Here is a 13,993-nt window from a genome sequence, read left to right on the forward strand (position 1 = left end):
ACCAAAAAAGGCTAGCATACCTTATTGTAGCAATTTGAGGGCTGTAATTTGACACTAAAAAAATTGTTACATAAAAAAAAAATGTAACATGATTTCTAACAACATATGTGACCAATTTTCACTGTAAAGGGTTTGATTTCTAAAAATAGAATTTACATGCCTGTCAGTAATAGGTATAAACCACTAATTCATAGCCCAATTGCTTTCTAAGTTAAATTCTGCAATTTCAAGCATTTATGGCTACTTTGTCTTATGTTCAAATAAAGTGGCAGTTATTTCATGTCAAAACTGTACCTTATGCTGACTTGTGCTGAAAGAATCAACATACCTTTAATTGCATATTAGAGCGTACTGGTTCCCCGCAGTTTGATAGTACAAAAACAGGAATTTCTGATCTGAACAACAGGCCAAATGTGCCCTCCTATTAAAACTTCATATACTTCTTTATTATTGAAGTAAAACTTTCAACAAGGGTTCTGCATGCAGTGATCTCAAGTCCCCAAGCTTTCATTTGATAGAAAAACTACCCAAATATTGACAAAGATACAGCTCTGCGTAGGAACTATTTTGTTTAAAATATATACTACTTTCTTGTATGTTCTTTCCGACCGGGCTTGAATTAGTGGTTCTATACCTTGAAACGCCCTCAATCCTGAACTATTTTTTTTTATTAAAAATGACAATGTTATCAGATATGTACCAAGCGAAAAAAATTGCAGTGATTGTAAAAGGCTTTCAGAAAAAAGTCAAGTTACTTCATTGATAAAATTATTATTCTTACTTTGAAAGCACTGCTCTTTTAATATGATTAATATCTACTAAATTAGATTAAAATTCCGTCTGATCTATCTTAATTCCGTGTTTATTCATTTCCATCACTAGCATGTGCATGTTTTTTTTTTTATATATAAATAAAAAGATAATAAATATTTCAAAACCGTAACTCTGCATATAATGGCATTGCTCAAATCAAGAATGTAATGCAACACCTCGATAATAATGGCATTATGTTCCAATATATTTGTCCATCCTTATGGTTGTCCATTATTTTATTCCGTTTCTTAACGAAGTTTTGATTGAATGCAGTGACGTCAACTTGATTATTTGTACACCTGTTCATTATGATGTGAAAGTCTTAAATATAAAAATAAATGCCTACATACAATTTTGGAATGTTCACATACTGTAAACCAACTTATTTTTGCGAATGATGTTTTTGCTTTTTTGCGAAAAGAAAAATACCACGAACATGAATGGTCGCGTAAATTCAAAACTATGATCTTTTCTAACTACATCAATTGAATTTGAGTGTCGCAAAATGAAATCACAGCGAAGAGGGTTAAAAGGACCAAAAAACGAAATGAATTATTCACGGAAATAAATTGGTTTACAGTAAAGTCCGAAAACTTAGAGTTGATTTATTTAGAATTTTCAAAGAAACTAATTCCTTCAGTCAAATTAACTATTTGTTATTATATATCGGTCTTGCTAACATGAGCAACACGACGTATGCCACTTGTGGTGTAGGATCTGCTTACCCTTCTGGAGCACCTTATATTACCCCAAGTTTTTGGTTGGGTTTATGTGGCTTAGTCTTTATTTTTCTGTGTTGTGTTTTGAGTACTATTGTTTGTTTGTTTGTCTTTTCTTTTTTAGACATGGCGGTGTCAGTTTAATTTTTAAGTTGTTTTTAATGTCATTCTAGTATGTTTCACCCCTGTGTTACCAGAAACGCTGTGATGATTTGGAAATTAGATATGCCATATGTCAAGGCGTAGAACAGACAGACATGATGGGAGTTAAAACCGACAAAATTGCATAATCTCTTATCGACGTTAAAAAGACACTGTTATAATATAGCATCTGGATTTACGTTCTGGTTTTATTTAGATAACCTAAATATTTTATTTATGGCCCTGTTTTCCACCATCTTTTTCTGTTTTCCGTGTGTACCTTGTATTAGTAGATAATGTAATTGTTTAAGTGATAATCGTATTTCAAGAAAAGGTTGATTTGAAAATATGAGTTACATTTTCCGGTTAATCACGTAAAAACCGCTGAAGAAGTGAAAGTAGAATTAATCTATTTGTATAATGTATATGTTTTCATCAAGTAACGGTGTCTTAATTATGAATACGGTAAGTGTATTTTCCTGTTCGTTAACAAAACACATAATATTAAGTCTATTACCGGTAATCAATTACTAGAATGAAAATATGAACAGGGTTTTTAAGTTCATATTTTCCATTTCATGCATAGTCAATAACACAAGATACGCTTCTATCAAGAATTGCATTTCTCGGAGAAATAACATAATACACATAATACTGACTTTAAATATTGATATTGTTTGTATACAGTCAAGAGATTGAATCCAGGTGAAACATTAGTTATAATTTGAATAAATATTATAGATATCAAACATTCCTACAAATGTGTTCAATGGCACGTGTAAATAACGTGTTAACAATAAAATTGAGAATGGAAATGGGGAATGTGTCAAAGAGAACAACCTGACTATAGAACAGACAACAGCAGAAGGTCACAAATAGGTCTTCAATGCAGCAAAAAACTCCCACACCCGGAGGCGTTCTTCAGCTGGCCCCTAAACAAATATATATACTACTTCAGTGATAATGGACGTCATACTAAACTCCAAATTACACACTAGAAACTAAACTTAAAAATCATATAAGACTAACAAAGGCCAGAGGCTCCTGACTTGGGACAGGCGCAAAAATGCGGCGGGGTTAAACATGTTTTTGATGTCTCAAACGACACTTATACCTCTAGCCAATGTAAAAAAGTAAACGCATAAAAATACGCACAGTGAAATTCAATTCACATGGTTCAAGAGAAGTCCGAGTCTGATGTCAGAAGAGGTAACAAAAGAAAATAAATAAAATGACAATAATAAATAAATAACAACAGCTGCTACTGACATGCAAGCTCCAGACCTCAATTAAACTGATTGAAAGATTATGTCTTCATCATAGGAATATCAGGAACAATCCCTCCCGTTAGGGTTTAGTATTATACAGTACAGCCTGTGACATCCTCTTAATTATGTCCACCCTCTTGCATGGTCAACATTCAATGGTGGCCATTTATTGGGGTATTCAATCTTGAGATGTTGGTCCATTTATTGGAGTAAAAAAACATAGGTTGATGTTTTATCTACTTATGTTACCTGTTGAAATCAACCAAGGTTGAAGTTTTCAGCTTGTATGTTTCATTAAAATTTACCTGTACAGGTTACTCAGGTTTCTTTTTAAAAATGACATTTCACCATTTTTTGAAAATGTAGAATAAAATATTGTTTTATTCTTTGTTAATTTATATTATTTATTGATTTATCTGTCTTTAAATTTATTCAAATTTATTTTTTTCATTTTTTTATTTGTTTTTATATTCATTTTTGTATGTTTTTTGTTTCTTATTCTTTTAATAAATAAAACTTGACTAGCATTTGAAAGACAACAGATTTTTAAATAATTATATTTTAAGTAAAAACATAATAAATGTACATGCTGTTCTTTATTCAGTTGTTTGTTTGCATTATTTAATGAATTATTATTAATAATAACTAATAATCAAGCAAATGATATTTTTAAAGAAACCATGAGCAAGTAATTTTTAACAAGCCGGTTTCTTAACAAAATGAACTGATCAATATCAATCCTTTTACAATTAATTTTGATAACATCTATAATCATTCATGGGAACTACAAATATCATTATACGGTTTAGGAAAAAACTATTTGTCTATCTTTATTTTTTTCAAATCTGAAAACAGGAGTTATGCATTAACAATTACTGTTGAAGAGACTTATTTTCCAAATGATAACCTAGTTATCATCAAATTTTGATGAAAACTAATTAAAAATGCTAATCATAATGAAAAATGTTCCTATATCTGAATAAAGTGAATCTAATGGAAAAAAAAATGTCTTGCTTTTTTAAACAACTATGAACTAATTAAATATGTTATCTTTGGTTTGGCTAATTTCTGTCAGTTAAAGGCTACAATTCACAAAGGTACACTTATATTGAGGGTGACACTTTTATGGTCTATTAATTAAATCATTTTTTTGTGTGTCTACATTATATTGTTGAAAGTGCTGGACTGGCATGATATATGTACATATTCTTGGTATACATTTGCAAACAATATTTACCTCAACCCAGGCTTTTGAGATAAAGTTAATAATTGCAGGGACTTGAATGAATTAAACCTTTTTAAGGACCTTGAGGAAAAATTAATTTAAAGAAAAATATAAGAATATTTTTGAAAATAGATTTAAGAATAAAAACTTTGATAAAAACTGTATATACTCAAATGTGTCACTAAAGTAGAGAGTTAGTGGTCATAATTTAGAAATAGCAAATAGTGGACAATACATAATTCCTAGAAAGGATAGAATATGTAAAACTGTGCCACTTGCTGGACAATGAAGAACACTCCTTCCTTAATGGTAAAATTAACAAAATAACTTGAGATAATCTTCTTGAAAATTGTTTACCTTCTCATAAAAAAGTCTCTTAAGTACAAAAAATGATAGAAATGCTAAACCTCAATATATGAACATGTTTAAAATATTGGCTCCTTTATGAAATAGTCATAAATTAGAACTGAAACCTAAAAAAAACATTCTATGTGTTGATTTCTTATAGAATTGTTATTTCTTTGCATTATAATAGGTTTTTTTTTGTCTCAAACTAAATACAATATGTTTATATGACAATAAAAATATTATGAAATTTTGTTGTAATTCAATAGAGAAATAATGAATTGCCTTAATTTTATATAGAATAAGTCCTAAAAACATTTTTTAACCTTTGTTAAACAGTGTTGAATGCAGATCAGTCTTTCTACAATGATCTAATTATAAACCATTTTAAATGAAGAAAATTAATTTGAGTAACACCTTTTCAATAGAAAAAGGCAGGCATTGGGAAAGTTTGCATTATATTAGAAGATGATATTCATTTATTCTTCTTACCATAAAGCACATGTAAAAAAATAACTTTTAAAATTGATTAAAAACTATTTAAGAGGTATATTGTCAAACAAATAGTCATGAGTCAACTAAAAAAAATATTTAGTTATTTGTTAAATTAGTTTTATTATTTCATTTTGTTTTTGAATTTTCTTGACATAATCACAGTTGTTAAATTTGACAAACACATATATGTATATTTTACCTGAGACATATGACCTGTATGTTATATCATTTTAACACTTCAATGCACCCAATATTTCCATTTATCCTTGACTGGTTTATGATTAATACCTTGTGTATTGATTAAGCAATAGGGGGTATAATGATGGACATAAAGGGCCACCATGATGGACATAATGTTAAGGGCCACCATGAATAAGATAATGTCACAGGTAGTACTGTACCATCATAAAAATACATGAGAAGAACAGTACCCGTGTCATGCCAACAACTGGTTTTTAATTAAATGTGTTTAATTCCGATGCAAAGACCTTATAAGTGAATATTAGCCAAACTATGCAATCTTTAATGGCCTGACAACAGTATCGTAATAATATCCCTTCTTAACAAGTCTGTATACTGTACATAATGTATTATAATTTCAATGTACTTCATTTGATTTTACATGCACACAGTGCAGTGACATTTTCGATACCTAATTTCATTTCAACACACACGTAACTATTTTACATACCATCCAAAAGCATATCCTATATTTATTTGGTGGGGAAAAGTGGTGGGGTAAGAATTCGTACAGTACAATGTCTGTAATAGTAATCATTTTAAATAAAATTCATCAAATGTCTGTAAAAGTACACATTCTGATTTGAATTTAAAAATATATTTCTTTAATGTGTATTAATGGTTTTTATATCTACCGTTTGTCAAAAGAAAAATGGTTTGTCCTTCCCCTTTTCCCGTGCCCGTTCCCTTTTCCCTTAATGTGATAAATCCAACTATAAATTCTCACTGTTGTATCTTTTGTAGACGAAACGCGCCGATGGAAAATTAATATTTTCAAATAGTATCAAATATGTATCAAATGTGACAGCTAAAAAAGAAGAAAAAAATTAAGAATGTCAGAATAACTATTCAATGCAACTTTTCTACATTGGTTAGAGGTATAGGGGGAGGGTTGAGATCTCACAAACATGTTTATGCATATTTTAGGGGCCAGCTGAAGGACACCTACGGGTGCGGGAATTCTCGCTACATTGAAGACCCATTGGTTGCCTTCGGCTGTTGTTTGCTCTATGGTCGGGTGGTTGTCGCTTTGACATATTCACCATTTCCTTTCTCAATTTTAACCCCGTCGCATTTTTGCGCCTGTCCCAAATCAGGAGCCTCTGGCCTTTGTTAGTCTTGTATTATTTTAATTTTAGTTTCTTGTGTACAATTTGAAAATTAGTATGGCGTTCATTATCACTGGACTAGTATATATTTGTTTAGGGGTCAGCTAAAGGACGCCTCCGGGTGCGGGAATTTCTCGCTACATTGAAGACCTGTTGGTTACCCTCTGCTGTTGTTTTTTATTTGGTCGGGTTGTTGTCTCTTTGACACATTCCCCATTTCCATTCTCAATTTTAAATATGATTATTTGTTAGTCTACAAATGATATCGGATATGTTCCTCGCGTCGTAACAACAATCCCCTTCCCTGTCATGAAAGTGACCTACCGAATAAGACTATTTACTGGATTTGTTATAACATGAGCAACATGACGGATGCCACATGTGGAGCAGGATTTGATTACCCTTCCGGAGCCACTGAGATCACCCCTATTTTTTTGGTGGAGTTTGTGTTGCTTATTCTTTAGTTTTCTATGTTGTGTTATGTGCACTATTATTTGTCTGTTTGTCCATTTCATTTTTGGCCATGACCTTGTCAGTTTATTTTCGATTTATCAGTTTGATTGTCCCTCTAGTATCTTTCGTCCCTCTTCTTTCACAATTTTTTTTTTCATTCATAAACATTGCATCAAGTTAAAAGTATAGTGTTGGGATCACCACTGTTGACATTTATTTTTCTTTATCTGCATTATAAAAAGTAAAAACACAAAAATACTGAACTCCGAGGAAAATTCAAAAAGGAAAATCAAAAATCAAAAGGCAAAATCAAAAGTCCAAACACATCAAACGAATGGATAACAACTGTCATATTCCTGACTTTATCAGTAACATTCAATCAACTTATTTTGATATGCAAAAGGGTTAATGTCTTTTGGATATGATTGCATTCATTCATCTAAAACTGTTTAACCAAACTACATTACGATACATGCCAAATAGTTGTTTTGATTATGCATGAGAAGTTACTTATGTCAGGTTTAGGAATTTTGTTAAATGTTAAGACTCCTTTTTTTTCCAACGATACAAGGTAAAATATTTTGCCCAACAACACTTTTTTTTTCCCTTTTCATATAAGACTTTAATAGCTCATTAAAGGTCGTTTACCAAAGTTAAAACAAATTCTAGACTTACGATAATTTTATAAACATGAACTATGTCCAAAGTAATATTGCACAATATAAGAGCATACTTATTTTAAGAGTATATTCCTAAAGTTTTTTTTACAAAAATTCTCTTGTGTTCATTTTTGTTAAGTAAATAAAAAAAAAATTTGTATGTCCAAAGGATATAAAAGACACAGAAATCGATATTGTGAGAAATGTACTAAAATGGACAATATTTATCTCTAAAAACACATGAAGTTATGTTTTTTTCTTCTGAATTACATATTCGAATTAATTGGATTAAAAATATATAATTCGTCAAATTGTTGTATGTGAAAGTATGCATAACGCATAAAACAACGTGTCAAAAACATTGCCGTAGTTATTTTTCATTGCGTTTTTGAGTTATTACTTGTGTTAGATAATTTTGCATCTTTGTCAGAATAGTCTTATTAAAGCGTTTATTAAGAATTTGGTTAATGATTTAAACCATTAAGTGGAGAAAGACAATGCACATAATATATATATTTTTTTAAATTTCAATACAGAAAAAATAAATAATAAACATTTTATATTTTGTTCAAACTATACATCAAAGGAATTTAAATTCAATAACACCATATATTTAATATAACCATCCATTTCAGATTAAATGTCTGAAGATGTTTTCACTTTGAAATGAAGAGAAGCGAAGAAAGAAGATACAGCAATTATGATTATCCTAGATGTGAAGGTAATGCTGTTATTTTAAGTTCCCTACCGAGAAGTCGAAGGGGACTTTAAGTTTGCACTCTGTCTGTCTGTCTGTCTGTCTGTCAATCCGGCAAAAAAGTTTTCCACTCTTGTTTTCGTCATGCTTGAAGATTAATATTTGATACTGGGTGTATTGTTAAATTATGACATGTTACAGATCAAGTTCGAATTGGTTCCGGTCTGATGATTTTGTGCAGAGTTATGGTCTTTTTTCCACACTTTTTTTTTGTCACTCTTGAGGAATTGGTTTGAAAATTGGTATATAATTTTAGCATGCCAAGTTACAGATCAAGGTCGAAGTTTGTTCCTGTCTGAAGATTTTGTGCAAAGTTGTAGTCCTTTGACTTAGAAAGTTCACTTAAATAATCAGTTTTAAACACTTTTTTCGTTATGCTTGAAGATATTGACTTGATATTTATTATATAGATTACACCATGACAATTTATAGATCAAATGAGAATTTTGTTCCAATACAATGAATCTTTAACAGGTAAGGGAATATGTATTACCATGCAATACTCACAGAATGCTTGTTTTTCTGTCTATTTTCTTAACTCAGTTTACGGTTAAAAATAAAAATATGCTAATTATCAATAAAAAAAAGCCTTGAACGACTATGTATAGACCAGAGGAATAACATATACGTCATTATATATGTAACATTCAGGAGTTTGTCTCTTCTAGAAAGGTATCCATCCCTCAAACGTGTCCAGTTGACTGTTTGTCCAGTTCATTTTTAAAACACCAAAACATTTACCTAACTATTAATGAGGATTTCGCTTTTATAACAGAGGTTTGAAAACATATGAACTCAAGAATACAAATTTGTATTGGCTTGCACCAATACCAATTTGATAAGATCCAAATTTATATGTCTTGTAATTCAATATACAATATTTTTTACATAAGAAAATGCCTTTACACCGTCAGGAATATGACAGTTGTTATCCATTCGTTTGATGTGTTTGAGCTTTTGATTTTGCCATTTGATTAAGGAATATCCGTTCTGAATTTTCCTCGGAGTGCGGTTTTTGTTTATAATGTTCATTTAAGACACGATTTGACGGCAGAATTTAATTATTCATAAATTTTAAAGTCGACGCTCCTCATTTAAACAGTGTGAGTGGTTGTTTGAAGTGTCATCAAGTTTAAATTCAATACAGGAAAGAGTCCCTCATACTACATGATCGGAAGGATGAAGTGATAGGTTCAGTCGATATACCTTTTTCTTCCTGTGACAACATAGAAAGATACAACAGCAATATCCAGATTACATGATATTGCCGTAATTTTTTTTTTAGATTTATAGGTGACAGTTAACGTCCTCATATGTAACCATGCCTACTTAAAATGATAGACTCAAACTGTAGGTGTACTATTTCACTCTCCGTGTGGAGTTCATCCAATTTCCAAATACTTATTCTTCATTGTCATTTTGTACATTACAATTAGAAAACAAAGTATAATTTAAACTGAGCTTATTGGTCGCAGTAATGTTAAAAATTGGATTGACAAATGAGTATTAAGGTAGATTCATGGTATACCGCAATCTTGGATTGTACAATCGCAGTACAAAATCGGTCTAGTTATTTACCCAAGTCTGCAAATGTGGAGACAGATTTAATGTTTTATGGTTAGACTGTTTAATTATATAAAGAAAACTAGGTGATTTATTGTATTATCCAAAATATTTAAACAAATGTCATTTTGTTTTCGTTTTAAATATCATTTTTCAAGTGAGTCATTTATGGGGAAATAACTCCTTTGGTAAAATTGTTATACTGGACTATCAGGATGTTTTTTCACTTGTAGCAAGAAAACAAGTTCGGTGGGTGACACCATTTTTTCTTTTTATTTTCTTTAAACATATAATAAAACCTATCTTGTCACAATTTATTTCAAAATTCTACCTCATAGAATTTTTTTAATGCACACAAATCTTGAAAAATAGCGCGGTGACCCATACTTTTTGAAAAAGCATAGTGAAATCTTCATTTTAGCTAATTATAAGAAAATTCTGTCTCAAAAAATATATACTTAAATTCAAAAAGAGCAAGTTCATAAAATCTTACAAAATCTAAAGTAAGACCTATCAACCAATGAAACACACGGCAAACAACTGCCATATCCCTGACTTGGCACAGGTGTTTTTGTATCCTGTATTTGTTGCAATAAACGGTTCAAAATCTGAAAGTTGGTAAAAACTTACTCACATTGTAGTATATAAAATATACTCACTTTCCGCATCTACCCCAAAATAAAAAAATCAATCAACAATTTGACAAATTCGTACGAAATTGATATGTTTTAATTCAGAACTATAAATCGCTGTTGAAGCCAATATTGAGAAATATATATACCTTTGTAAAATATCGCTTAGAATAACAGTGATATTCACATGATTTGTGTCTGAATGACAATATAGAATTGCTACAAACTGACTTTTGGCATGGACAAGCACGTCTTTCTTATACGTCCTTTGCTAGTATCTGTCTAAAATCTATGCTATTATCAGGCTAGTACACTTGGTCAACCTTTCGGAAATAAGGCAAATTGTCATCGAGACCTTAAAGCGCTCATATAAAGAATACTATCAATCTTAGTACATCCCAGCTCCTTTTTAGCTCACCTGGCCCAAAGGGCCAAGTGAGCTTTTCTCATCACTTGGCGTCCGGCGTCCGTCATCCGTCGTCCGTCGTCGTCGACGTCGTTGTCCGTCGTTAGCTTTTACAAAAATCTTCTCCTCTGAAACTACTGGGCCAATTTTTACCAAACTTGGCCACAATCATTATTAGGGTATCTAGTTTAAATATTGTGTCCGGTGACCCGGCCAACCAACCAAGATGGCCGCCATGGCTAAAAATAGAACATAGGGGTAAAATGCAGTTTTTGGCTTATAACTCAAAAACTAAAGCATTTAGAGCAAATCTGACATGGGGTAAACTTGTTAATCAGGTCAAGATCTATCTGCCCTGAAATTTTGAGATGAATCGGACAACCCGTTGATAGGTTGCTGCATCTGAATTGGTAATTTTAAGGAAATTTTGCTGTTTTTGGTTATTATCTTGAATATTATTATAGATAGAGATAAACTGCAAACATCAATAATGTTAAGCAAAGTAAGATTTACAAATAAGTCAACATGACAGAAATGGTCAATTGACCCCTAAGGAGTTATTGTCCTTTATAGTCAATTTTTAACAATTTTCATAAAATTTGTAAATTTTAACTAACATTTTCCACTGAAACTACTGGGCCAAGTTCATTATAGATAGAGATAATTGTAAGTAGCAAGAATGTTCAGTAAAGTAAGATGTATAAACACATCACCATGACCAAAACACAATTTTGTCATGAATCCATCTGCTTCCTTTGTTTAATATTCACATAGACCTATAAGGTGAGCGACACAGGCTCTTTAGAGCCTCTAGTTTCTACCAGGGACGATCTGAGTCGGATAAACCCTACCAGATCACCCTGGCTTGAGTTTCTTTGTTTGTTAAGCTTTCCTTTGTTTTGTAATATTTTGGCAAAATCCTTGATAAAACTTAGTAATATTCATACAAAAAAGAATAAAATTTTATGTATACAAAATCCAGTGTATATGCAAGAAATCGAACTCGAGACCTTTACAATATAGACCCACGACTCATACCCCTACAACATGACGACTAGACATGAGCTACCTGTTGAATTAAGCTATTAAGACATTTTACCCGGGGCTTATAAAGGACATTTACTATATATGTAAAGTATATTATAATGATTGTGTGGTGTTCTTAACTAGATGTTATGAAGATTAAATATTGTTTTTTTCATCTTATCTGGGATGTAAAATAATTATCCCATTCGAACTTGGTGTGTCAGTGTACATCTGGATGATCTTACACTAGCACATCGTGTCCTCCATGTCCTCTTGGGATAATTATTCCGTTCCGAAAAACGATCTTTCAGAAAAAGTATCAGAAAAAAAAACACGAGAAAGGGACATACATCTGTATGTCTGTCTATTTAACAATGTATCAATCCATGTTATAATTATTATTGTATCATATGAAATATAATCGTTTAAAAAGTCAGACCAGTTTTTGAAAGTTTTAATTTGAAATTATTAATAAATTAAGATTTCTAATTTTCCGTTAAATGACTTAACACTTCCGGATATTCAGCTTGCCCTATTTATAACTGACTCTTATATTTTCTACTGAAGTTATCTTACAAACATTTAAAAGCAGGTAAAAGGTTAACAGTGCGTTATAAACGGTAGATTTGTTTTTATAAATTGCGGTATTACGTAATTGATTTATATTGTATTTAGATCAACTGAAATTTTAATGTTTAAAGATTGAAAATATCGGAACCACACTGACAAAAAGGTTTAATGTATTCTAATTTAAAGTTAGCATGAGCGTAGTAGGCGTGGCTCCGGTGTCAATCTCACGCGTTCTCAGTCAGTAAAGTACAACAAAATGTATTTTGGGTACCGTTAATTGATTTTTTAAAAAATTAATAACTTTATATTTAAAATTTATGTCGCCGATATTTAGCCTTTTTGTGCAGATGCAGTGTTTTAAAAGTAATCATCAATCAATCATGGTATAATACAGTAAAAGTTTGTTACCTGACAAAAATTAAATGCTTAACTATATATTTGGAAATACAATAACAGTTGCCATGTGACTACATGCATCTTGGAGTAAGAATGTGTCTTGAAGATACATTACTCAGACTCTTCTTTCATAAAAGAGATAACTCGAACGTTTAATTGACTTATATAAAGTACTAATATACATTCAAGTTATGATATCAGATACTACTTGACATCTATCAATAAGAAAATGGAAGAATACGTTAAAATAAGTCATTGACCTTTATGATATGTTGTATATATTCCGTGACACACAATCCTACAACTGTGTGTTAACATCCAATAAGGCGTAGTGACCTTTGAGAAAAAGAAGCATCTACATTCTGCATTGCATTGATGAATATTCATGCCAGAACGTCAAAGAGCATCCAACATCTCACAAGATTATGTCAATCTGACTTGCATCTTAAGCGACATTCACTGTAAAAAAAAATAGGTTGGCATACCTATGTTCAGACAATTTTGTACATTACACATATTTTCCCAGATTTGGTTTTCAAAATGACACTTTATTAAATGCATGATAATTTCCTCGCTTCAAAAAACCATTTACATACTATCAACATAATCACTTCAGTTGTGTCCATGTGTACATCAATCTATTCTTTAGAATACGACGTTTGAACCAATAATCACAAATCTAATCTCATTTTTTTGGAAACTAATTTAGAAACGACCTGTGCTTTTGATTTGATCAATATTGTTTATTGTACATTAACCAATGTATCACAATTATATAACGAAATGATTTACATCCTGTCCCGACTTTTAATGCAAACAGTAACTTTGTCTGTTATGGCACTGCTTTACAACAATAAGACGTGTAGTTTGTTAAAGATAAGAGAAGAATTGAGTCAAATTGTACATTGATCTTTTTTAGGTTTTGAAAGCCCTATCACCATACGCGATGCCCAAGATAATAAGGGAAAGCATATATCAGCAACAAGCAATCAAGCCACAACGGAAACGCATGATTCAATAACTACTAACAATGAACAAAGACAACCTTTTTCACCTAGACACAAGGGTATGTATTCAAACGAGTAAATACTTATTACAGTTAATTATAGTTAATTCAAAATTGAAGGAGAAAAAGACTACTTTGTGATAATCATGATAATCATGGATATATTCTCG

General features: G+C 31.1%; 1 protein-coding gene across 2 annotated transcripts in view; it reads left to right on the forward strand.

Annotated features, from left to right (window-relative positions):
• Positions 1-1,776: 1,776 nt before the first annotated feature.
• Positions 1,777-13,993, forward strand: part of LOC139490542 (cyclic GMP-AMP synthase-like receptor) — a 29,338-nt gene continuing 17,121 nt past the window's right edge. Inside the window, exons 1-3 of one of the 2 annotated variants that reach the window (XM_071277348.1) lie at positions 1,777-2,138; positions 8,103-8,188; positions 13,737-13,883. In XM_071277348.1, the coding sequence (XP_071133449.1) occupies positions 8,134-8,188; positions 13,737-13,883 (202 nt within the window). In that variant the 5' untranslated portion in view covers positions 1,777-2,138; positions 8,103-8,133. The remainder of the gene's footprint in view (positions 2,139-8,102; positions 8,189-13,736; positions 13,884-13,993) is intronic. The other variant, XM_071277347.1, reaches the window with a different exon arrangement.

This window comes from Mytilus edulis, chromosome 10 (assembly GCF_963676685.1).
Source record: "Mytilus edulis chromosome 10, xbMytEdul2.2, whole genome shotgun sequence".
In the NCBI taxonomy this organism is placed as follows: domain Eukaryota; kingdom Metazoa; phylum Mollusca; class Bivalvia; order Mytilida; family Mytilidae; genus Mytilus; species Mytilus edulis.